Genomic DNA, 26,009 nt, shown 5'->3' with positions numbered 1-26,009 from the left:
TGTAGATGAACCTTTTTCTATTTTCTACTGGATCTAGATTATTGTGATTACTGCCTTGTGTACAGCTTAATTTGTATTTTAATAATTCCCAGGTTGTAGCTCTTGGTTTCTGCTTTGGGCAGCAGAGCTACCTCCAGTCCAGTTGGAACATTCTGGATGGTGTATTGGTGTTTGTGTCTCTGATCGACATTTTGGTTTATCTGGCCTATCATGGTGAAAACAAGATCCTGGGAATTCTGAGAGTACTTCGCCTGCTACGAACACTTCGCCCACTGAGGTACATGTTGGATTTTCTTTTGTATGTGGATACTGTCTTCTCACCTTTTGGAGGGTTATAGTGTAGTGGTTTGCATATTTGCCTAAAGTACAAAAGATCCATATGTTGATCCCAGGAAGACACACAAGGAATCTAGAGTAAATATCTGCTGAATCATGTGCAAATTTGCAGTGCTACTTTATATCGTCAAAAGTATTTGCTCGTCTGCCTTCACACATATACACTTCACTGACATCATATTATTAATCCATAGGCTTTAATATGATGTCAGCCCACTCTTTGTTCTGGGAAGACTTTCCACAGGGTTTAGGAATGTTTGTGGGAATTTTTGACCATTCTTACAGAAGTGTATTTTTGTGCACTGGTTTGCAGTTATATTGGAACAGGAAGGGGCCAATCCCAAATTGTTCCCACAAAGCTGGGAGCATGGAATTGGCCAAAATGTCTTGGTAAGCTGAAACATTAAGAGTTCCTTTCACTGGAACTAAGAGGCAGAGTCAAACTCCTGAAATACAACCGCACACTTGGCACAGTGCAGTCAGACAAGTACCGTTCCCTGAGCAAACGCCAAACCCATACATTCGTCACTCTAGAGAACCCATCTCTAGTGCTCTAGAGTCCTATGGTCCTATGCTTTACAAACACTGCATCCGATGCTTTACATTGCACTCGGTGATGTATGGCTTGGTTACAGCTGCTCGCCATGGAAATCCATGGATAAAGCTCTCTTAACACTGTTGAGCTAATCTGAAACCACATGAAGTTGGGAAAGTTGGGAATCTCAGTGCACGATGCGACTCAGTATTTGCTAACCCTGCTCTGTGAGCCTACTACTACCGCTCTGCAGCTGAGTTGATGTCGTTCCCTGTAAATCCCACTAACACCTGACTGTGGAATATTTCGTAGTGAGGAAATTTCGCGACGGGATTTGTTCCACAGAGGTGACATCCTATCACGGTATCACGCCGGGACTCATTGAGCTCCTGAGAGCGACCCATTCTTTAACAAATGTTTGTAGAAGCAGTCTGCGTGCTTGTGTGCTTGATTAAATACACCTGTGGCCATAGAAGTGATTGAAACACCTGAATTCGATGATTTGGATGGGTGAATGAATACTTTTGTCAGTGTGGTGATGGAAGGGATCCCTTAGGAATAAGGGGAAATTTGAAAGTAGCTTTTATATATTGATGCACATGTGCTGGATACTTTTTTGTTGCTCTACCTTGTTTGGGTTCTAGTTTTTTAATGTGCTGCATTTATTGGTACTTGTGTTAAACATGTTTTGGTTTGCGTGTTCCAGGGTGATCAGTCGAGCCCCAGGATTAAAGCTTGTTGTGGAGACTCTCATCACCTCTCTTAGACCTATTGGGAACATTGTTTTGATATGCTGCGCCTTCTTCATTATCTTTGGAATCTTGGGGGTCCAGGTAATCACTGTTCCACAACACAGAGATGCCTTACACCTTTTGTTGCTTAAATGTCACTCAGTATCCAATCAACAATTAGCTTTTTGTTTGAGCATTTTTGAAAGAATGACAGTTAGGTGAAGTGTGAAAAGAAACAAGATGACCTGGTATTACCCAAGGACTGAGGGAAACGTATGATAATAATATGTTCTACAAAACTTCCCTTTATTTCTTTATTTCTGGCTTTATAAGCTACAAACTCTGGTACATAACATGTAAATGGCTACCAAAATAGCCCCGCAGATAACTCTCTCTATGTTTTTCTGTTTCACTCTAGCTGTTCAAAGGGAAGTTCTACCACTGTGAAGGTCTGGACACAAGAAACATCACCAACAAATCAGACTGTCTGCAGGCTAACTACCGCTGGATACGAAAAAAGTACAACTTTGACAACCTGATTCAGGTAACAAACAATAGATTGAGGGTGAGATTTGGCAAAAAAGATGGGGCATGAGTGTGGAATCAGCACTGCACAATCTCACTGTGAGCTGTTTTAACTAACTTTACAGTACTGTACAAAAGTCTTGAGCTATCCCTCATTTTTTAATATTTTGTTTCCAAGGAGCAAGGATGAGTTTTTAATGAGGTTTTGAGAAACAGTTCTCCAGGCTTTCTGCAGAGCTTTCAGAGTTTTTCTTTGGACACTGCCTTATTTTCAGTCCAATCCTTTTAATTTTTGGTATCCAGTTGTTCCATAATTTTTTAATTGTTTTTGATAAATCACCCCTGGGGCGCCTCTGTCAGTGCGCCCCAGGGTGGCTGTGGCTACAATGTAGCTTGCCATCACCAGTGTGTGAATGTGTGCGTGAATGGGTGGATGACTGGATATGTAAAGCACTTTGGGGTCCTTAGGGACTAGTAAAGCGCTATATAAATACAGGCCATTTACAGGCCATTACCTTGCTGCATCTTCAGCAAATAATTACTTAAAAATGTCCCAACTTCTATGACATATTTCATGGTATTAATATATTATGTTATTATTATATGCAGAACAGCACAAAATCACCTAAGGCTTTTAAGCTTCTAGTAATGATGGAGAAATAGAGTTACAAGTCAGCATAACAAACTGATCACATGTGTAATGACTTCCTGTATTGTTTGTGTTTAATATCCAGGCTCTGATGTCTTTGTTTGTGCTGTCGTGTAAGGATGGCTGGGTTACCATCATGTATGATGGGCTGGATGCAGTAGGAGTGGACCAACAGGTAATGGTGTGAGAAATTGCTAAGCTGTAAAATTGCCTTGTGTCAGGTACACAAAAAATATCTTTGTAGTGTTAATCTACATCCACCCTCGAAGTGATTACTTATTCGTGGATCGTTTGAAGGTGACAGTAAGTCGTAGGCGGACGTTCCATGATCCAGTTCGCCCAGGAAATCCTCATTGGTAGTCCCTTCAGTTGCTCACTTCGAAGTTTAGAAGTTTATCTGAGATCCCAACCACTTCATGTTGCCAAATGTCACGTTCTCTAGTCTGTGGTTGTGACATCACTGCATATCGCGTCAAATGTGCACACAGCTTTAAGTGACAAAGAGAAAACCGTTTAAAAGGTGGAGCTTTCCCTGAACATTTTCTAGGGATTTGACCTGCTTCTGAATGTTGTAAGTGATAAGATACTGACAGTTTGGGTGCTGGTATCTCTTCTACTTGCACAAGATGATCAGAAGAGCTAAAAGTCCTGTTCTTTTTTGTTTTCAGTAAGAAATATGCATAAAAAACTGAAAAAGCAAATATTCTCTGCTGTCTTCTGCTTTCCTCAGCCTAAAAGGAACAACAATCCTTGGATGCTCCTCTACTTTATCTCCTTCCTGCTCATCGTCAGCTTCTTCGTCCTTAATATGTTTGTTGGGGTTGTGGTGGAGAATTTCCACAAGTGCCGACAGGACCAGGAAGAGGAGGAGGCGCGCTTACGGGAAGAGAAGAGGCTCAAAATGAAAGAGAAAAAGCGCAGGAGTAAGGAGAATGAAGGGGCTGGTCGGTAGTCTATTTTTCTGAGCACTGCCTGCTTTCAGAGCTTGAAAAAAAGAGAACGGGAATGAGAAAAAGAAACAAACAGGGATACATGTATATATGACAGACTGAAACATTAAAAGAGGGAGAATTTAAAAGACTGGCTAGCTCACGCAAACAGTGATCGATCACTGACAGGGGGCGTGGACTACATCAGTCTGATGCATGCAAATGCATGACTGCAGCCCTACTCTTACCCTTTTTCTAACACTGCATGAAAAACTTGAGCAGTTGTTTTAACCTAAAACTTTGTATGCTCACCCTTTAATTAATGGAACTGCCACCAGTTTAGTGTAAAAGTATTAACAGTACTTAATCTATTTTAAATACGTCTCAGATACCAAATTTAAATACAACAAAACCTGTAATAAGCTAACTTTTGTTTTTGGTTTCATTACTTTTAAAAAGCACCTTTATAACACTTGCTGCATGTGAAAGTAATTAACGGCTGCATTTCTCCAGATGTCTTTCGAAATTTTGCTAGCAAAATTTGAATTGGTGAAATGCCAGTAAACCCCTCCCTCCTTGCAAATGCATGTGCAACACTGACCATGAAATGGTTCTTGTCATGGATAGAAGAAGAAGGATATTTCCTGTAAACACGCTTTGACTGGCAGACTCAGAAACATAGCAGACACTTTGGCTGCTATACCTGTAAACACCTTGGGTAGCTGCGCTGTTAGCATATGTTAAGTTACGTAGATAAAAATTGTTGTTTGTTGCACCTTATAGCTAATGCAAGTACATGCTGGTAGAAACATCAGAAACACACCACCCACTGCAATCATGATTCAAAGTACTGTACAGTCACAATACAGAAGAGTATTTCATTTAGGGACTTGATTGTGAATGAGAGAAATTTGTAGAAGTATTTTGTCTTATATTCATTTACGTAATCGCAGAGTTACATTTTAAGGCAGTATATGGTGTGAGCAGAACACAGCTATTTCATGTTCTAATGGCACCATGTCTCACTGGTCTAAAACTGCTCTTGATAAATGTAATATAAGCTACTTGAATGTCTCAGAGGAATGAGCCTGTTCATAGGGATTTGGGCATATGATCAATCAAAACTCACTGATCAATCAAAAAACGAATGTAGTTTTAGACTACTGAGATTTTTTTTCCTGCAAGTATTTTAGAGAAAAGTGGCTCCAGTGTTTGTTCAACAGCACCCCCTAATTCTCAAACTAAAATCTTAAGGAATTTGACAGCAATATTAACTGATTAATTTGAAATTATTGAGCTCAATTTAAAGCGTTTAGATTATCGCTAAAGCAGTACAAGCTGAACGATCTCATTTGTTAAAGGATGGTGTTGTTGAACATACCCTGCACAGCCCCTCTAAATCCTAGTTTTAAACAGAATGGCATGAAAGCATGCAGTCGATGCATAGGGCAGGGCATGGTATACGTGAGAGTATGTCAAAGACATTCACATACACGTTCGATAATTACAGTGGACATGTGAGTATGCAGTCTAGTTTGATAACAAGCACATATAAATAGCCAGGGTCTCATTTGTAAAACACTTGTTGTATGTTGGCACCGTAACAAAAATGTATAAATGCACACAAAAGCAAAAAATGCCATCCACCAAGATATCAATTTGGATTGGCTTCTTCTGTTCATACACAATGTAGTCCTAACCTATGTAAGCATCTGTGATCCTTGACTGGGTAGTGCTATCTCAAACAGCAGCAAGTTTCACACTTACAGAAATGAGAAAGTTTAATTAGCGTCAACATTCTGACTATTAACCTAATATTAAATATGTAAACATGGCATTAACATGCATAACCATAAAACATTTGAAACAGCTAGTTAGCATTGGTAATGGTATTTTCAGTGCCACTGGACTTCCTTAATCTGGCTAAAAATTGGCTTATGTTTCCTCCTCCTCTAATGTCACTCTAACTTTTGATTCTTAAGAGTGCAACATGCACGGCACTTGCTTATCATTACGTATGCACAATTGAGGTCAGAGGTTTACATCCACTTATCGTAGGCATGAATTTCATGGTAATTTTGGGCTTTCAATGATTTCTTTGAACTGTTCTTTTTCCAGGGTCGAATCATTGTACAGCACACATCTTTGACCACTTAAACAAACAAGAATTAGGTGCACAAATATATTCATACATCCCCACTAATATTTGGTGTCTCTAAGCAATTTGTGCTTCGACCAGATGCTTTTGGTCACCGTCAACAACCTTCTGGCATAATGCTGGCAGGATATTTAACAACTTGTCTTGGCAGAGTTGGTAGAGTTTATTTTTATTGATTGGTGTCATGGCGCGGACTCAACTTTTAACACATGTACAATAGGGTTAAGGGCGGGGCTTTGGGAAAACCATCCCAATAGCCTAATGTTAGCTTGTGTTATCCATTTCAATACTAGCTTTGATGGATGTTTGAGATCATTGTCCTTTTGGAACACCCAATTATATCCAAGTTTCAACCATCTAGCTGTTGATTTGAGGTGAATTTGAAGAATTTAGAGATAGTCTGTAATTTCTTCCATCTTCAAAGCATGATGATACCTCCGCCATGCTTGACAGCTGGTACAGTGTTCTTAGGTTTGAAAGCCTCATCTTTACTCCTCCTAACACACTTCCTGTCATTTTGGCCAAATAGCTCAATTTATGTCTCCTGACCATAAAACTTTTCACTTGGTCTAAACCCTGTCAGTCCATTGTGATGTAAAATGAATTTCACTGTGGACACTGATGCTGGTGTTCCAGCAGTTTCCAGTTCACTGCAGGCTTCAGTCTTAGTGGTTCCCTGGGTTATTCCTCAACATCTTAACCGATTTCCTCTCATCTGAGGGTCAGAATTTGGATCTTCTTCCGGATCTTGGCAAATTGGTGACATATTCAAGTACTTGTGTACATCTAGAATTCTATTTCTTAGATCTTCTCTGAGTTCTGTGGACTTTCAAATTGTTTCGAGTATTGGTCAATCCAATCAGTTCTGTCAAACAAAGAGAACTAACAGTTGTAGTCAATCACGATCACTAACAAGAAGCTGAAAGGCCTTGGTGTTTGTAGAGCCTTCAGCACCTTTATTAAAAGATTTAAGTGAGTGAATGTGTATATTTGAGCTTTTATGTAAACTTTTGTGGATTATAGAAAATCAAAAATAAATTCAGTGATGTGTGTCTAATTTTCGTTTTTTTTTTTTAAAGATGTATGCGGTACAGTTATTCCACCCTGGAAAAGGACAGTTCAGGTTTCACGAAAATCCATAAATCCCCATGATGTTCGTGTGGATGTAAATTTTTAAGTAGAACTGTACGTGTGCAAATTTACGTACAAAAGTATTTTGAGTAATAATACTAAATATGTGATCCCTTTAAAAAATGAATACATGCCATAAATATCTTAGACTTCGTGTTACTCTCATGTCCTCACTTATTTAAACAAGCCACACAAGCAGTAGCATGCACATGCTGTTTAAGGAACAGGGACAAGGGGAGCACCACCGCTGTGAGTAAGTTTACAATTAGAGGATCAGTGGGTCGCCTGGTCTGCTCAAGGGCCTCTCTGGTGTGACATGCGTACCAAAATAGCAGAATCTTATTAAGGCACAAGCATATTTTGGTGAATAAAGTATGAAATGGAACAGCAGTGGTGGTTGCCTTCTCTTTGCCCCTTTGCCTTCCGGTGCACACTGCTACACATACAACACTTTATATTCAGACAACAGTTACTCACCAAAGTGAGTCTCTCTGCGTGTTTCTTACTCTGTCTTTCATATATTTGTTTGTTCCTGAATTTTTGTGATCCAGAGGCCAAGCTCGGGCGCTACTATGACGACTACTCTCCCCTGCGTCTGTCCATCCACTCGCTGTGTACCAGCCACCACCTGGACCTCTTCATCACTTTTATCATCTGCGTCAATGTCTTCACCATGAGCATAGAGCACTATAAACAACCAGTGGTAATGCGTGCCCTTACAAACCTGCTCAAATGGAAAATGTTGTGAAAGATGTCTCAAATTAATCTGTACGCTTCTCCTTACATTCAATCTGTGCACTCAGTATTTAGGAGAGGTTCTGAAGTACTGTAACTACGTGTTTACCTGCATCTTCGTCGTTGAGGCCCTCCTCAAACTTGTGGCATTTGGCATACACAGGTTCATCAGAGACAGGTAAAGCAATGAGAATCTCTATAGCATTGTTTCCCACTAAAGTCAATGTAACTATCTCGCATAAAATGGTTACAAAAATTATTCCCTACTTAATGTGTGAATTCCTGCCTTCCTTATTTTCCCACAATTGTATTGAGAGCACTGGGTGGTCAGGGTACTTATCTTTTTCAGAGTACCCAGGTGGAGCGCTATCATGGTTTGCCTCAGTGTTTTCCCTACAAAAGAGATTAGTGGGTGGGCTGCCCATTAATCTAAACAGCCTCCTCACTATTTAGCATCAGCAGCCAGGCAGCAGCAACATTTCATCTTCTGTTCCCATCTGTTCTCCTTTTCAGCTAACTCACAATAACCTTTAAAGACTAAGAAGGAATTTGTATTACTTTGTTGTTACAATCACCCGCTGGTACTAGTTGAATATGCTGCATGAGCGATGAAAGAGAAGCACTGTATCTTGTGTCTTATTTTTTATTGATTAATTTTTTTGCCCTTTTCTTTTCTACCCGACTAAAAAATATTCTCAGGTGGAATCAGCTGGATTTAGCTATAGTGGCATTGTCCATCATGGGCATCGTCCTGGAGGAGCTGAAAATGAAAGGCACATTACCAATAAATCCAACCATCATCAGGATCATGAGAGTGCTCAGGATAGCACGAGGTACACATACGCTTACCAATCTATCCTTGCTTATGTTGTACACACTTACATCATTTCACTCTGTTAAGTTATCCTAAATATTCTAATAGATCTGGCATCAAAAAGAGGATCTCAGATGTAGATAAAACAGTTTCCTACTAACCCTTTTTCACAATTATCACAGTAAAACGGCTGTTTCAATGTCTCTCTGCAGTGCTGAAGCTTCTAAAGATGGCCACAGGGATGAGAGCTCTGTTGGATACTGTCATGCAGGCACTGCCGCAGGTAAACATGGACTCTGTAATGTCTCAACCACAAAAGAGTGGTTTTGCTTTTTTTTTCTTATTTATGAAAACAGGGTCAGGATATGAATTTTGTTCAGAATAGACAGCCCTGAAAGATTTATGCTTTTTAATAAATATTTAATTCCAGGCGTATCCTTCCACATTACAAAATTCATATCCTAACCCTCAAGTGTGTTTGTTTCTTCAGATTTTCGCCGGCTTATTGCACATCACATTTGGTTTTCTTAGTAAATGTGCCTTATAATAAATGGCACGCACACTGCACACAAGAGGAATTTTATCACAGAGTCAGTGAGTTCATTAGTCAAATGGATACCCGTGCACATTTCTTTTTTTTTTTTTTTTTTTTTTGAGTCAGACTGTTCCTCCCTTGTGCTCCTTTTTGTGCTTTTGCTATTTTGTCAATGCACCCACCATTTTTTTTAGGCGTGTCAGCAGATGTCGCGGATGTATCTCTCTGTTATTGCGTGGCTCAAATCTTAGAGGCAAAGAGCAGCTGCGCCAAAGATTATGATGTGTGTGCAGTGACAGACGTTGTTCTGCTATTTTCTAAATGTCAAGTATTCGGATATAACCATCCCAGGCACAGAGTGCACGAGGAAAGATTTTTAGAAAATGGAAAAGGAGATGAGACATGCTGGTAAATGATGGCACGATGCACATGTAGTCATAGGAGGTGCACACTGTCCAAGTTATTTTTGAATTTTTTGATTTTTAAGCGCACAAGGGATTTCTCCATGCAATGGGTAGAAAAGGGAAAAAGAAGTATTTTATGCTAATGCATAAACAAGCATATGTGGTATCAAATATATGCAATAAGACAAGAGCACTCAGAGAACACATCTCCTCTCAAAAAGAAAGGGCTGTACTAAAACGGTGATGTTTTATGAATTCTTTTTATTACAACATGCTGACATCAGGATGTTTTTATAACAATATGCTGATGTCTGACCTTTAACACATTTATAGTGTTTTTTATTGTCTTTACCAATATAACTGGGACAGAGCTGGCTGATTTGGCTTCTATAAGCTGAAAGAAGTTGTGACTTTAAGATATTTTCATGCACTGTGTAATTTTGGGAAACTTTCTGGTGTCATTGTGATGTCATGGGCATTGTGTTAATGTACAGCTCTCCCCATGCCCATTCACATGATATATTACTTGATATGGTTTCTTTAAATGTTTTTTCAAGGTCAACTTTTACCTTTGGCACAAACAATAAAGGTCAAGGTCAGATCCCTGGAAAACTGAGGTGCTCGTGCCAAGCAAGGCTTGTTTTTATTGTTTTACCCATTTGATGTGATCTTGATGTGATTTTCACCTAAATGAAACCAACTTGTACCATCACACAAAATATGAAAATGAGATCTTGGAAACTGTGGATGCTACACTGCTAACAAACAGACAGACAAACAAATGGAGTCAGTTATATACTCCCTCTCGATTATATACTCCGGAGACAGTGCCTTCTTGTCCCTGGATCTTTAATGTTTTAAATGGTACTGTTGTTTTTTTGCAGAAGATATCTAACATATTTTGGGGTTTGTTTTTTTCTTTTTCCTTCCAGGTGGGAAATCTTGGTCTTCTCTTCATGCTGCTCTTCTTCATCTATGCTGCTCTGGGAGTGGAGCTCTTTGGCAAACTGGGTCAGTCACCAGCAAGAAAAAAACAAAACAAAGACACACACACACACTGCTCCACACACTTTGCCAGAAAAGGTTTTTGAATCCAAGCATCACTATTACAGTCACGATTTGCGGCAAATTTCCCCCCCTTTTTTTGTATCCTCCCTTCCTGTTTTGACCAAGGAAAGATCACATTTGCATGATCCCATTTATTTACATTATTGCTTCTTCAATGGATTCACTCTGTCCAACTCATTTTGCCTGAGTTTGTGTGGGAAAAGTGTTAGAAAAAAGAAAAAAAGGACTTCTGGGAAGATGAAATGAAAAACAACTTTCTGATAAAGAGGTTGCTTTCGGTGAAATGTTATGATCCTCTGCTACACGCTGGGAATAGAAGATGATGTCTGTTTTGCCGATTTATGCAACATGACCCATCTTCAGCTTTTGCAGAGATTTTTATGAATGTTTGGAAGTGCCAAGCTAAATGCTGATCCATGCCTGTAAGGGTGAAATATGTTTTAACTTTGGAAGTTTTGAAGGAAACATCGTGGCACAGAGCGGTGGAGAACAGGAACGTTCCCTGCATTCACGCCAGTAAGAAAAAGCTAAACCTCATCTTCGAACTTACTTGCGTCTCACACAACCCTTGTTACATAGGCCGTCGACAAGTCTTTAGTTTTATTATAACATGGTGTTTTATACATTTTCACCATGGAAGAGGAATTTAAACTGACCAACAATTATGCGACTAACTGACAGATCTTAGATAAGCGTACGTTGGCAGACTCTGTCCAAGGTATCTGCCCAAGGCTGTGTAGATAGGATGAGGGCACAGGGGGCTGAATGAGTGTTTAAATGTTAATACAGTTCTGGCTTCATGTCATTTCAGGGTCAGGTGTTTTCAGCATAGCTTGTAATTAACATATTCCAGTGTGGATCTGAATCTAGATTTAATAATTTATCTGGTAGTCTACACCCAGATGAATCCCGATTTCCAGTGGGCAGGAGTTAAAGGAAGATTACCTGAGAAAGGTAAAACAAAGGGGGTAGAACAGTAAATGGTCTATACAGGAGCGAGCTCTGACTGGGAGGAAAGAATATTTAGTAAGGTGTGAAAGCAAGGAAACATTGACTTGAGTGACTTAGTAGATCTCATTAGTTTTCCTCATTAGGTCTAATTAGGTCTAAGTCACCACTGTTAGATGAAACTCTCTCTCTACATATATATATATATATATCTTTTAAATGAGTTTTCTTACAATCTGATCTTGTGAAATAAGTTTTTTTACGTCTAAAAATATGTTTTTGCTAATGATGTAGACATATTAAAGGCGTACACGTGAAATACCTGCAGTCCAAAAAAATGAAAAAGTCAGATGTTTAACGTTTGACTGAATATATTTGAACTGAAGCTGCTTTTTCTGAATTCTCAGCAGCCTCTGACTCAGTCGTCTCCCATTTGTTAGAGCCACAGCGAGCGTTTCAGTCTTGCATCAGTATAGCTTGATTTCATTACAAGTTACGCAAACCTTCCCTATCCATTTCCTCTGTGCTACACTCTCACATTGTTTAATCCTCTTATTTGTCTCCTGGTGACTGATGCTTAGAATAATAAACATGGTACATAATACTCCAAGGGATGTGTTATTCTTCTCAAGCATGCTGTTAATGTGACCTCAGGTTTGAGGCAAGGGAGGATATCTTCTGGTGGCTATTCTCTTTCTGTAAACAGGGCCTCGAGAGCTTTCTGTTAAATTGACCCAAAGACTGTCCCCTGGAAGACTTTTCTCATTCGCTGTCCTGTGCCACGTCCATAGGGAGACGCCACTTGGAACTAGTTTACTCTGCATTTATATGACTGAAGAAGTTGTATTTTGTATGGAAGTGCGGCACGTTGTATTTCTCGTCTTCTTTTCATCACCATGTTTATAGCGCAGCTTAATTAACGTCTTCTGTTTGCTTTGATTAGAGTGCAGCGACGACAACCCATGTGAAGGTCTGGGTCGTCACGCAACCTTTAGAAATTTTGGGATGGCCTTCCTCACACTGTTTCGAGTGTCCACTGGAGACAACTGGAATGGGATTATGAAAGTATGAACAGACACACACACAAACGCACTTGTATGCACAACATGAGCTCTAATAAATGATGACTAGATTATCTCATAACCGCAGAGAGCGACGACCTCGAAAAGCAATTATGAAATGATAAAGTAGCTTAGAGGAGACCAATGTCAAAACTTTCACATTTTGAGTTTTACTTTATTAAAAAATGAAATTCTGAACGACACAAAAATGTGATCGTTTACAAATGATGTGACAATGTCATGTGTTTTTCTTTTTTTTAAATGAATTATAATTTTTAGGTATAGTGTAGAATCTCTTTAACAAGATCATGTTAGGGAAAAGGTGTCAAACACAAGGCCTGATGCTTAAAAAAATGACATGTTTGTTGAAGTCACACACCTTTTTTCTAATATTAAGATATTATGTGAAGGATTAAATGTGTAAGTAAACTTCTCCACTCAGGCTCGTAAGTGGCCCACAACATAAGCAATGCCTCTTGAATTCCAGCAGAGGGCGATGCCACACAGTTTCTCTTTTTAACCACTGCTTTAAAAAAGGCACTTTAAAGTAGATTTCTGTCTTTGTACAGACAGTCTGTTTTATGTTGTGTGTAAGAAATGTACGCGTCTGTCAGTTTGGCGATTTTTTTTGAGCTAATTCAATATAAAAACAGGACGTGATTTCATGCATATACCTTTTAGGAGTGATGGAGAGTGGGGGTTGTTTAACAATGTGCAATGTTTTTATTTCTTTTTTTACTGATTATGAACTACTTACATCATGTCTATGTGTGTGCTTAAATTTGTGTTTCTTTGTTTCCTGAAGTTACAAATGAGTAAATGTGTAAAACTGTGATGCTTACAAAAGTCTTTGCAGCTGTGGATGCCCAGCTTTTTCAAGTGGTGACTGTGATTCGGTGTCGAGGTAAAACTCTCTGCTTCTTCATTTTCTCTTCTTTTTCTTTTCAGGACACATTGAGAGAGTGTCACCCGTCTGACGAACACTGTTTACCATATCTGCCCTGGGTTTCTCCAATTTACTTTGTCACCTTTGTGCTCATGGCCCAGTTTGTTCTGGTCAATGTGGTGGTGGCTGTTCTGATGAAACATCTAGAGGAAAGCAACAAGGTGCAGTAACTTGAGTACTATCTCTTTGGTTTTTGGCTTTTTAAATGCACAGATATTAAGTAGATATATATTTGCAGGATGCTAAAGAGGATGCGGAGATTGATGCAGAGATCGCCTTGGAAATGGATAGGGAGAGGGATCGCAGACTAAGCACAAATTCCAACAACAGCTCAGTCGGAGGGACCTATGTGGGGCCATGCTCAAATTCACCTGAAGAGGTAGGAAGACAAAACTGTGCTTATTAGCAATTGCAGCAGTGAATTTAAGAAAGCCCAAGCTATGATGTGTAGACAACTGGGTCTCCAAAGTTGCAGCTCTTGTGGGGTGTTCTCAAAAGTGGTCCAAGGAAGGAACAGTGAACAGATCACACGGGTAGGCCTTCACTCCCCACGTGCAATCTGATCCAACAGACGAGCTACTGTTGCATCAAATAAAACTACTGCTGACCTTTCTGCCGCCTCCCAAGGTGTGTCACTTACCTGGGGAACACCTGGCACCAGATGTACTATGGGAAGAAGGCAAACTAGCGGAGGCAGTGTGATGTTTTGGGAAACCTCAGGTCCTTCCATTCATGTGGGTGTTACTTTGATATGTACCTAAGCACTATTGCAGACCATGTACAGCGTTTCACAGAAACAGTACTTCCTGATGGCTGTGGCCTCTTTTGGCAGGATAATTGGGCCTGTCAAAAAGCAACAATGGTTCAGGAATGGTTTGAAGTGCACAAAAATAAGTTTGAGGTGTGGACTTGGCTTTCAAATTCCCCAGATCCCACTCCAATCAAGCATCTGTGGAATGCGATGGACAAACAAGTCTGATTGCTGGAGGCCCCACCTCACAACTTAGAGGACTTCAATGATCTGCTGCTAACATCTTGATTACAAACACCTCAGCACACTTTCAGGAGTCTAGTGGAGTCTATGCCTCGATGGGTCAGGGCTGTTTTGGCAGCAACAGGGGAAACTACACAATAATAGAGAGGTGGTACTAATGTTATGCCTGATCGGTGGAAATGCAATATTACGAATAAAACAAGGTATAAACATATACTTTGTTATTACATCTTACTGCTGGGTTACAGTCTTTTAACAAATACGGAAACATTTAAATACATGTTTTGGGTTGTGCATAGAGCTGGCATGTAATTCAGCCCATGTTTCTCAGAGCCTGATGAAAAGATGACAAACGATGCTCTCCTTTAACCTTTACCTTTAAGATAACTTTAAGAGACAGTTCTTTGAATTTGTGCGTGTGTGTGTGTTATTTTCAGTGGTTGTCCGTACACTATCTTGCACCAGAAAGATGCCACAGACATGGCATTCATATTTTTACCTGTCTCAACCTGCAACACAGACGTCAGTCATCAGAATCACGCAGCGCTCTATTCTTTCTTTGTAAAAACTGCAGCTGTTGGTTTTAGCACTGAGTGGTCTCTGTCTCCCCCTGCAGGAGGAAGAGGTGCAGTACAACAACCAGAACCTGCTGTCATCCAAGATCTCTGTATCCAGGATGCATTCTCTGCCAAATGACAGTTATATGTTTAGACCGGTGCGACCCGCCAGCGCCCCCTACCCTTTAGACGAGGTAGACCTGAGTCCCCAACACCAGCATTCAGGTAAACTAGATGTTAAATACTAAAATATTGATTGTGAGAGTAGCATCGCTTTATTATTGTGAAGTTTTGGCATTTTATTTAATCTGTGTGGTAAACAGACAGAGACACAGTTACTAAATTTGTTAACTAAACTTCACAAGGTCCAATTCAAACTAGTTAAAATAAAAGACTGAGTAATGTTTATCTCACATAGAGTCAACCTTATACCTATCCTACATAATGTTATCTTTTTTTCCTGTAGTTTCACCTTCTGTGTGTTTAAAAAAGAAGTCAGAACATAAAGAAACAATGCTCAGAACACATCTCTAAGCACTAACAAGAACTGTTTCATTTGCAGTCAGAATCTAATGGCATGTTGTGTCCAGGCTGTGGACAGGCCCAGCTCTGTCCTAAGGTACTTACTGTAGTGGATGAGTCGATACACGTGAATACCTGCAACTTTCACACAGGCTCATCTGCTCAGCTGTGAAATGGCCGAATACTAAACTATAGTGGTCGTTGTCTTCACAGTCAAGTTGCAAAGTCAGAAAAGTGCATATGTTTAAAAATGTGCAGTCATCACTTCTCTTTTGTCTTTTGGTTATTGTCTAGTTAAAAGCAAAAAAATGCTGGGATGCTGTGTCAGTGATTTGATTTTCATAAACCTCATATGCAATCAAAAGCACACAGATGATGAAAACAGAGACATTTAGTTGTCTTTTTGGGTTCTCTCTGTGTACTCCGGCTTCCTGATTTCGTCTTCTTCTGTTTTTTTGTTGTTGCATATTTTCACACTCAAATGTTTCAGACAGACAGAGATAGACAAAGATAACCTGAGGAAAACAAAATGCTGTTTTTAAATGAATATTTTGTGTATTAAATGAAAGAACTCTATCTAAACCTACCCGGCCCTGTGAGCCAAAGTAACTGCCCCTCTGTTAAATCATGAATTGACAGATTAACTGCATTTTTTTTGGAAAGCTGGATTCAATTTTAGTAGCCACACTTAGGCCCGAATACTGTCAGACCTGCTGAATCAAAAAATCACTTGAATAGATCCTGTTGGACAAACTCAAGGAGGTGAAAATATCTCAAAAAGCAACACATCATTTCAAGATCTAAAGAACCAGCTGAGAAACAGTCATTGGCATCTGTCAGTCTGGAAAGAGCTACAAAGACATTTCTAAGGCTAGCTTAGATCCATAATCCACAAATGGTGGAAACTTGGAAGAACTGTCACTTCCAAGGGTGGCAAAACCAGTTATTAAGTTTCAGGTGTAATTACTTTTTCACACAGAGCCAAATCGATCCCTTAATAAATAAAAAATAAATCATTTAAAAACTGCCTTTTGTTATTACTCTAGTTATCTTTGTGTAATATGAAAATCTGTTTGATCTAATAAGTGTTACAAATATGCAAGAAGTCAAGAATGGAGTAAGTACTTATTCACCTTTTGCACAGCATCCCAGCTTTTGTCAAAGATGTGGTGTTTTAAGAATAATATTTTGTGACTTTACAGCTTGAACTGAAAATATCTACTTGAAATGAACTCGTTTACGCTCTGACTAACATTTTATTGTTTTATTTCTATTATATCTGCACACCCCGGTTCGGTGAGCCTTAATGCTCTCTGCTGCAGGTTCCAGAAATTCTCCTAGTTCACTGAACCTGTGTGTGCAGATCACCTGAGAGCCTGGCTACACAGTTTCACCACACAGATTGAACATCTGATGGATGTGCTCTCTTGTGCACTTGACACCTGACACATTAGAGCGCTATATTCTGTCAGGACCCTAATTTCCCTTGGCATGGCGCAGTAGAGACAAGTGAAACTGTTACTGTAACCAGGATCTAATGTGGAATTTTACATGCAGCAAGCTGGCCTTCTGCGACTGTTTCCCTGAAAAGTCAGCTCGGTGCTGCTGCTCAGCATACAGTGTAACAACCTACTGTATGCGCTAATGATTTTTTTCTTCATCCAGGAAACACTTTATTTTGATAGCACATTTTAAAAAGCAAATTTTCAGCCCAGAAAACTTCTCCAGGCTTCATATCTGAAGCTGTTATTTATGACCACATCTTCCACTTAAACTTTTATTTGAATGGCTGTTTGTAAGATCCAAATGTTCTATCATAATAAAGTGTTAGCGATGTCATACTTTGGCCATGACTCTTGAAATATAATGCTTTAAAAAGAACAGAAAATAACATGTGTTTCTTTATGCCCAGCTGTGCACGTGTTTTCTCCAGAAGTGCATGTGTTTCTGTCATTTTTGTGTGTGTGCCGTGTTCTATCACGTTTGACTTGATGACATATATGCTTTGCACATGTCTCCCTGCAGTCTCAGTGATGTCGGTCCACTCCCAGCCCTGTGAGAGCCACTCTCTGCTCCAGGTTCCGGACATTTCCCCCGTTCACCCTCGGTCACCTCCATCCCTGTCTCTTCCTCGCATCGCCCCGCCAACACCCAGCCCCTCACCACGGGCCCTGCATAGGCAGGTGAGAGACCCCGTTTCACGCTTATACACACACACACACATACACACATTTCAGCAGCTTCTTATACCCATGCGTTCTGCTTTTCTGTTGCAGGTGGCGGTTAAAGTTGATTCTGTGGAGTCTCAGGGTTTTGAGCAACAGGAGAGGACCAGCTCAGTCCATCTGCCCCCCCTGTCCCCTTCACAGCTACCTCCTCATCCATCCTCCTTGTCATCACCCCTGCCTGCTTCTCCCTCCTCCCCCTCCGCCTTCCCTCGCTATCGTCCTTCTCCTCTTCCTCCTCTGCTGTCTTCCCCTTCTTCTCTTCCTCCGCCACCGTCCTCCCCTTCGCTGCTTCTCCCTCCACCTCCCTCGCCCCGCGCCCCCTTGAGGCCTGCCAGCCTCCGGAGACCAAGGCCGCCCTCCGCCATCTCCCTCTGTGACCCGGCCGACGAGGAGGTGTATCACATCACCAGCTCTGCTGGCCACAGGTGGTGGGACGGGGAGGGAGGTGGGACGGAGAGCAGGGTTAAAGTGGGCCGCAGCCACTCCCTCTCCCCGTACACCTTGCCGTCTGCCCTCGACTCCTACTCCTCCACCTTTTCTCCTCCTCCTCCTCCGCTGCCACCATCCTCGTCGAGGAGCGCACTGAGCCTGCTTGGAGCCGGACTGAAGGACCGGGACTTCAGGAAAGGCTTCAGCATCGACAACCAGGGCTTCCTGGACAAGCCGCCATCACTGAATGCCGGATACGCCGACGACCAGCGGCGTCACTCCATCGAGGTTTGCCTCCCAAGGGCTGGAACAACCAGCTCTAACGAACACTTCACAGAGGAGGCCTACTGGCTGGAGAAAGGCGGTCCTGTGAGGGTGCAGTCTGTCAGGAGCAACCACAGAAAGAAGAAGATGAGTCCTCCATGTATATCCATTCACCCACCCTCAGAGAGGGAGCACGCTGAAACCGCCTCGCCCCCCAAATTATCTGATTGCAGCACGATGCTGAGACGCAGGACACCCTCCTACGACTTGACGCCACACATGCAGTCAAATACAAACGCCCAAGACGCGTCATCAGATGCAAACACGCAATCTCCAATGCACAGATCGCTAACGCCTGTCCATGTTCCTCTGCGAGCAAACTCGCCCACTTGGGCACTGGCTCACTCGCGACCGTCTACCCCAACACGCACTCAGACACACACCCCTCCCCACGCCTACACGCCTACACACCCACACATCCCCATCAGCCCGAACGTCTTTATCCAGCCTCACACCCCTCTTGTCCCAATGCCTTTCTCACAGACACGCCCTGTCTCCCCTGCTGCGGGGCACATCCCCCTCCCTCAGTTCACCTTCGACCAACCGCAGTCCAGATACATGAGCGGCCTATCAGCTGGCATATCAGACACCGACACGGCCACCTGCTCTTCCCCTTTCGACGGCAGACTGGGAAGCGGCGCAGGATTCAGTGCAAAGAATCGGAGGACCGCCCAATAAACACCAGTTGTTTGATTCTGGAGGTGAATCTGGTTTTAAATCTCTGAGGCTGGAGCAGCGGCGCCTCGGCTAACCTCAGCAGAGATGGGAATAAGAGGTGTTTCTTTTCAGTTGTTTTTTTGTTAAGATGAATAATGAACAGACATTGATTACTCTTTCCAGAGAGAAGCTGGTACAGACTTGAATAAGAGACAATGGATCCATTTGTTTTAAACCCAGCTGGAAGGACAGCAGATCCACAGCTGGAGGCTGTATCAGGCAAACAGTGCTCACTGTACGCGGTGTGTCGGGGACTAATGCAGATAACACACCAGGACTAAAGCCACCTAACTCCGTAGCCAAAGTTTTTTTTCACACACTGTCCTCACCTGCGCGAGCCAATCAGGAAGCAGCGTCTGGCTGACAACCTCTGACCTTTTAACGGGAAGAGGTTTGTGAAATGCGAGCGTAAGGGGGGGAATTGTGGGATATGCAACTTCAGGTTTTCTACAGAAGTTCTGCTTGCCCCTCCTCTGCTCCTCGGATCACATTGATCAGAGCAGAACTCTGTATGTGTGCGTGTGTGCGTGTGCGAGCGTCTGAGTTCTCTTACGTGCGATTACTGTCAAATCTGTTGTTGTGGAAGTCGGCCATGTAGTTCTTACGCCTGTAAACGACAGAGAGGAGGAGCAGGGCAGAGCTGTAGTGCGTGTGTTTCTCTGTGTATCTGTGCAGTGTAAATAAAGGAAAATACTGTATTTGGTGAGGTAAAAATAGCTCTATCCATATGCACATATTTTTATAGAGATCTAAAAATGTTTTTTGCACACAAAATTTGAATTTCAACTTTGCTCGTTTCGTTTGTTCTCCTCCGTTGTCCTCTTGTGAATGTATGTCTCTTTTCAAAGAGCGAGGGAAGCCGTGAAGGAGAGCGCCCCTCTCCTCTCAGCCTGCCAGCTGAGGTCCGAGGAGAGCGGGTTTTATTTTTCTATTTTGAAAAAGAGATCGAAGAGAACAAGGGGGGGGAGGGTGTGTGTTTGTGTGTGTGTGATGTGTTTCTGTAGTTTTGTCTCAGATTTCTATGTAACCGGTGTCTAAATAGGTATCAGTCTTAAGAGTATGGGCTCAGTGATGCGAAGCATTTATAGAAAGAGCAATGTGAGTATATATTTGACTAAGATGTGCTAATTAGTTCACGCGCCCTAGCTCCACATTCAAATTTGGCCGTTATTATGGGCCACATCCCTGCGGGGAGTTTAAAATCCAGAAATTTCAGGGCAGGGAAAAAAATAGATTTTTTATTTGCTTTGATTCATTGAAATGAAATGAATCATGGCTTCACTGAGCCTCTCCTCTAGTGCTGTTTTCAAGCTGGATCAGCTTCGACACCTGTGTTTCTGTACATCTAAAGACAACCAAACTAACTAACTTACTAAATATGTGTAGCCAGAGTGCAATAATAATATATACTTGTGGAAAATATAGTTATCATCCACATTACATAAAAACAGCCACACTCTTGTATTCATACTGTAGAACTGCTAATACATGCTATAAACCCATTTTTTTATATGACGATTGAGAATAGCTCTCTCACTCTGTCTGGTGTTCGTGCTTCTATAAGTACTCGTACCCTGAGTGTGGCTGTGCTGGTGTGGGTGTGGCTGGAAGCGACGTTAGGTACTGTAGATTTCTCCAAAAGCTCAGGCCCACCCACTGATGGGGTTACTGTAAACAGAAGAGGGATCCGCACCTCTGCCGAGGACTCGACAAGCCATTTATCATTCTGCTTTTTGTTTCTGTCCTCACTGACCGGCACCTCGCAACTTCAGACACATCGGTTTACTGACGCACCGGTTTGCCACATGTCACGTGGGCCATGCGTCCAGGAGCTTCATCGAGGAGCTGAACGTTTTCTTCCTTCTGTCCTGGCAGAGCACAATACGTAATTGATTCTGTTATGTGCACGGTGTGGTTTGGCACACATATACACACACTCACACTTGAAGCATCCCTGTAAGCTTCATTGGTACAGATACCCTTTTCCAAGGCAGCTGGCTTGGAGGGTGTCTTTATTTTATTTTTATTTCTTGAGGGGGGGAGGGTCAGCGCACAACATGCACAAATCCTCAGTAATCTGAGTGAAAACCAAAGTGCTCCCATATCGTATCTGTAAACACGTAAGGCTCCGTTCTTCGTGTTTGTGCAGATGAAAAGGAAAGAAAATCAACCAAACAAGTATTTATGATAGATTTGTGAAACAGCTGATCAGACAATTGCTGCAAATTTGCCCCCAGTCTGTCTCAAAGGGTACTAAATAATTTAAAAAGAGGTGATTTTTTTTTTCTTTTTTACATTCATCAGATGCATAAATTACTTTGAAAGTCTGCAAAAACTTTTGTAAACACAGAGCCAGGAATGAAATCAATTAATAAATCTCCTTCTACATTCTCTTTGGCTTTCCCCTTTACCGAGCAGCACGTGTGTAGACAGACAGGTTTGGTGTTAAACACCTTTAGACACCGTTAAACACAGGGTCTCCTTAAAGCTACAGTTGGCAACTGTGTAATCAGGTGGAAGGGACACACACACACACACACACACACCAACAATCCCCGAGTAAATGTTCCCATCTTGCAAAGGCAGAATGTAAAGCTCCTATAGGTCTTTTGGTGCCAGTCCTCGTTGAGCTCTGACACACAGGAGCACAAAGCTCACTAAATGACGTCGCAGACGGCCACAGTTAGTTATTCACCTGCTTCAAATCCTTTTTAAAAAAAAAATCATTTTTGAGTGCTTGAACACGCTGCTTCGTCTCGTTTCCTGTCCTCTTCCTGCACAACACCGTCAGCAACGGGAGGTTTTAGGTTCTCCGTATAAAACCCTCTTCTCTAAACGGTATCGCCGTATTAATCGACACGGTTCGGTAGAGTGACTGTATAATTGTTCTTACGATTTTGCAGATCTTTGGATCTGAGTATTTAAATCCTGTTTTTGAGGAAACAGTTTTGACTATTGCATGTTTTGGTTTAAAAAGAAGACGCAGAAGAAGAAGAAGAACATAACTTTTGGGAAAGAATCATCTGGATGTTTTCGAGATTTTGATATTTGCATTTTCAGATGTTTCCATTTGTAGATCGACTACCTAATTGCACTGGGCTCTTAATAATTGGTATCTGATAAAATACTGATTAGACAACCCTATTCTTTATTGTCCAATGCAGTACTGGGTGGTTATTTACAGTGTGAGAACAGAGCTCCTCTTTATACAGTTTTATATAGAGAAATGGAAACCTGGTTGGTTCTGTTTTCTTAAGAACCAACATTATTTAATGTTGACATGAACTTTTTTTTTCCACTTCTCCTCCAGGTAATCTAAACATAGTAGAACACTGGTGATGGTGAAAATATTTATCTGATGTATATTTTATGTAGGAGTAGCCTCAGCCCTGATGCTCTGTAAAGGACTGATCAGCGTAGTGGTTCATTTTCTTGACTAATATCGAGCTGGTCCGGTGAAGGCGATCGCGCTCCTCACACGGCTGAACCTAGAGAGCAGCAGAAGGTTCAAACTGTGATAGAACTTGACTTTGATGAATCAGAAGCCTTGTTTTCTCTTTCCTTCCTTCCCTTACAACCCTTCACCGACTGACCCAAGCACCCCCACCCCAAACCCCCCCTCAAGCCTTACAAGAAGGGGAGGAGGTGCATGTGTACTGTCTGTCAGAGGAGAGTCAATGTGTCTGCAATAATAAGCCCCGCCCCCTTGCCATTACTCCTCAAACGGGGAAAACGGGAGGGGACGGGATGGTGTTTAAAGGCTCGACACGCAGTTGGACTCTGTTGTATCGTTGATAATTAATGTGCGATGACCAACCATTGTCCTGAAGGATGTTTTCCTGTCAATTAAAAAACTGCATTTTTAAAAAGTTCCTGACAGTTTTGTTTGTTTGGGTTTTTTTCTTCTGTTCATTGTGCTTATTTGCCCTTTAATAAATAATTCCTACTGTGTGTGGGCATGAGAGCCGGACCAATAAATAATCCAGACACAAGTTTTAGCTCATGTTACATTTATCAGTGTGTGTATGTGTGTGTGTGTGTGTGTGGTTAGAGTGGGGATTTGAAAAGATTAAAGCTTTAACCTAAAATAATGCAAATAAGAACATGCCAGCTACTTTTTTTAAGGTGGCATTTCTCTTAGGCTTCTCTCCCAATCACAGCTGGGATGCACTCTGAAGTTGATAAGGATTAAGAAGTCTTTCATAAAAGAGGCTATCAGCCTCTACAATACAATACATCTATTACGCTGAGAGGCATCTACCAGATATTATTATAATATGGGATAAAGAAAGTATTTCTCATCTAATCTCTGGATGGATGGACAATATACAGTATTGTGAAATCTTGAGCTTCCCCTCATATCAGAAGGAGCCAGACTTGCAAGGCAGACAGATATTTTATCTTTCTTTTTTTTTATAAGTGGTCTTGACTACTATAATTCTCTGCCTTTCTGGAGATCTTGCAAAGTTTTTCTTTGGACATTGGCTGCTTTTCCACTCATTTTAAGTCCAGTCCTTGTACCTTAAAATGAGTGGAAAAGCAAAAATTTTTCTAGCAAAATATTTTAAAAAATATGGATGGCTCAAGACTTTTGCACACTACTGTAAAGGGTAACTGTTGTGTTAGATATAGAATGAAAGAATCTTGAAGGGAAATATTAAGTATTATGGTCACATTTGTGAAGACTGTGACTTAGTGATGTTCAGCAAGACAAAATCCACCAGTGGCAAAACACAACACCTGTTGTTCCTTGGATCTGCTGAGCCACTCGCTCCACACAGCAAAACCTTCTTTTCTGTGATTTCTGACAACTTACATTCTTTTTTTGTGTAAGGAGCAGCTTCAGAACATAATTATAAAGGTGAAAAACCAAAGCGGTGCACTTATTTGGTCAAAAGTTTTAACCCAGTGACTACTGGTGTAAAAACAAGCTATTCCATCTTATTATTGCTTTAACAAATCCTATACAAATGTGCAAATTTACAAATTATGCTGCCAGGCTAACACCAATGAAACAGTGTTTCAAGACAATGCATGCTTTTTTCCTGTTGTTGCTCTTTTTAAGTTTCTTTTAATACTCAATAATTCTTTTATGGACACACTCCTTTACTTTATTATTTTTCCCTCTGCAGGAAGAAACTTGACCTCTACTTGAGCACTGGCAGCCAGCAGAGGCAAATCTTTTAATAAACACATATTGATCCTGTTGTTACACACCACAGTGTGGTTGCTGTGTAGAAAGTACAATCTATTACTGTTTCACAGACTGTGATTAAAACCTTACTTAACTTGAGTGACATATTCTAAGTTCTCCATGATGCTCTGTAACAAAGTATCACAACCACTAGATGGCACTGTTTGATTGTAAAATGAGGAATCGGAGGCTCTTCATACAAGGATGAACCAAAACATTAAAACTGCCTCCCTAATAATTTGTTGGCAGTGCAGCTCTCACCCTTCGGAGCACGGCCACAAGACCTGTGGGGGTGTCTCGGGACCCTGGCATCGGATTATTTGAATCCTGTGAGTTACAAGATGGGGCCTTCAGGGATCGGTCTTCTTCTGACTTAACAAGTCCATAAGTACCAGTGAATCCTAGTTTATGATGCATGGCACTAGCAGAGGGTTTGCAGCTGTCCTTATTAGGCGACAAACAGAAGAACAAATGATAGTGTGCAGACAATCTATCAGGACTACAATGAGACATGGTCGGAATAGTAAAGTGTGCTTCTCCGTCTGTGGAGTTGGACATCTGCACCCGAAACACTGCAATCTGATCAAAAGGGAAACAGCAATCCATTCTTCCAAGACATGCTGATCTTTGTGCATAATGCTGCAGACTAATGAGCCCAATCTCACCTCCAAGCTTTGCAAGATCTCATTTAAATATGACCAAGGAGTGCTGACCTTAATGCACTTTCTCCCACATTCATCTGACATCAAGCTTTCTGGAAGTTTTTGCAAGCGCTTGAAGAGAGCCGACGGAAATGGCAAGGAGCCGATAAAATACTTGCAGATTAAATGTTCAACTTAAATTGTTGAACTGATGTTGATTATTTTGGACACTATTTGCCCCCCTTTGCTTTTGATAAAAATATTAAAGGAGTGTTTCTTGACTAAGAGAGCATTACCGAGACCAAAAACTGCAGGAAAATGTATCCAATCTGTCAACATTGTGATGTCTTTGAGTTCAAATGCTCTGATTCTGAAGAGATTTGGCAGCCTGATATAGTTAACCATTCCTCTCACATAGTTTTGCTGCAACATTTTCCCTTTGTAAACCTTCGAGACACCACTAGATGGTGCTGCTGAACATAAGCTGTCAGTGGGAAAATGTGAGGATAACCTCTAAAGCTGCAAGAGTGTGTGCACATATTACAGTGTGTGTATGTGTCTTTACGTGTGTGTTTGTGTGTAATGTGTTTTTGTAAGAAGTAAAGGTCAGGATGACAGATTCACAGAAAAAAAGAAAATCAAAAGCCTCCCGCCCCGCCTTCCAAGCCGCAAACAGCAGCGCCTGCTAACAGCTTGTCTTTTAGAGTGCCAGTTATATTTATTTTGATTATTTATGTAAACCTTTATGTAGCTCTGAAAGACTCAATTTTAATTTATTGCCTGTTTCTAATAAAATCAGCTCTGGGCTTTTTTTTTTGTTCGTTTCAGCCAGCTCTGCCTTTTGATGTGTTAACAGACAGATTCTGGGTTTGGATGCAGCTCTGCATCTCCACGATTG

The 26,009-nt window shown here is 41.3% G+C and overlaps 1 protein-coding gene across 2 annotated transcripts in view; it reads left to right on the top strand.

Moving 5' to 3' along the window:
- Positions 1–23,268, top strand: part of cacna1ha (calcium channel, voltage-dependent, T type, alpha 1H subunit a) — a 128,914-nt gene extending 105,646 nt beyond the window's left edge. The window contains exons 23-38 of one of the 2 annotated variants that reach the window (XM_085453786.1): positions 93–277; positions 1,578–1,704; positions 2,021–2,146; positions 2,862–2,951; positions 3,507–3,699; positions 7,546–7,697; positions 7,798–7,907; positions 8,429–8,562; positions 8,756–8,826; positions 10,415–10,493; positions 12,442–12,563; positions 13,508–13,666; positions 13,744–13,884; positions 15,116–15,281; positions 17,604–17,761; positions 17,855–23,268. In XM_085453786.1, coding sequence (XP_085309912.1) covers positions 93–277; positions 1,578–1,704; positions 2,021–2,146; positions 2,862–2,951; positions 3,507–3,699; positions 7,546–7,697; positions 7,798–7,907; positions 8,429–8,562; positions 8,756–8,826; positions 10,415–10,493; positions 12,442–12,563; positions 13,508–13,666; positions 13,744–13,884; positions 15,116–15,281; positions 17,604–17,761; positions 17,855–19,237 — 3,396 coding nt within the window. In that variant the 3' untranslated portion in view covers positions 19,238–23,268. Of the gene's footprint in view, positions 1–92; positions 278–1,577; positions 1,705–2,020; positions 2,147–2,861; positions 2,952–3,506; positions 3,721–7,545; positions 7,698–7,797; positions 7,908–8,428; positions 8,563–8,755; positions 8,827–10,414; positions 10,494–12,441; positions 12,564–13,507; positions 13,667–13,743; positions 13,885–15,115; positions 15,282–17,603; positions 17,762–17,854 lie in introns of both variants that reach the window. The other variant, XM_085453785.1, reaches the window with a different exon arrangement.
- Positions 23,269–26,009: the final 2,741 nt, after the last annotated feature.

Source organism: Copadichromis virginalis, linkage group LG4 (genome assembly GCF_057382275.1).
Source record: "Copadichromis virginalis isolate Kocher_CV1m ecotype Utaka linkage group LG4, C_Virginalis_male_GT1.1, whole genome shotgun sequence".
Lineage (NCBI taxonomy): Eukaryota > Metazoa > Chordata > Actinopteri > Cichliformes > Cichlidae > Copadichromis > Copadichromis virginalis.
This window is presented reverse-complemented; position numbering and strand designations above follow the sequence as displayed.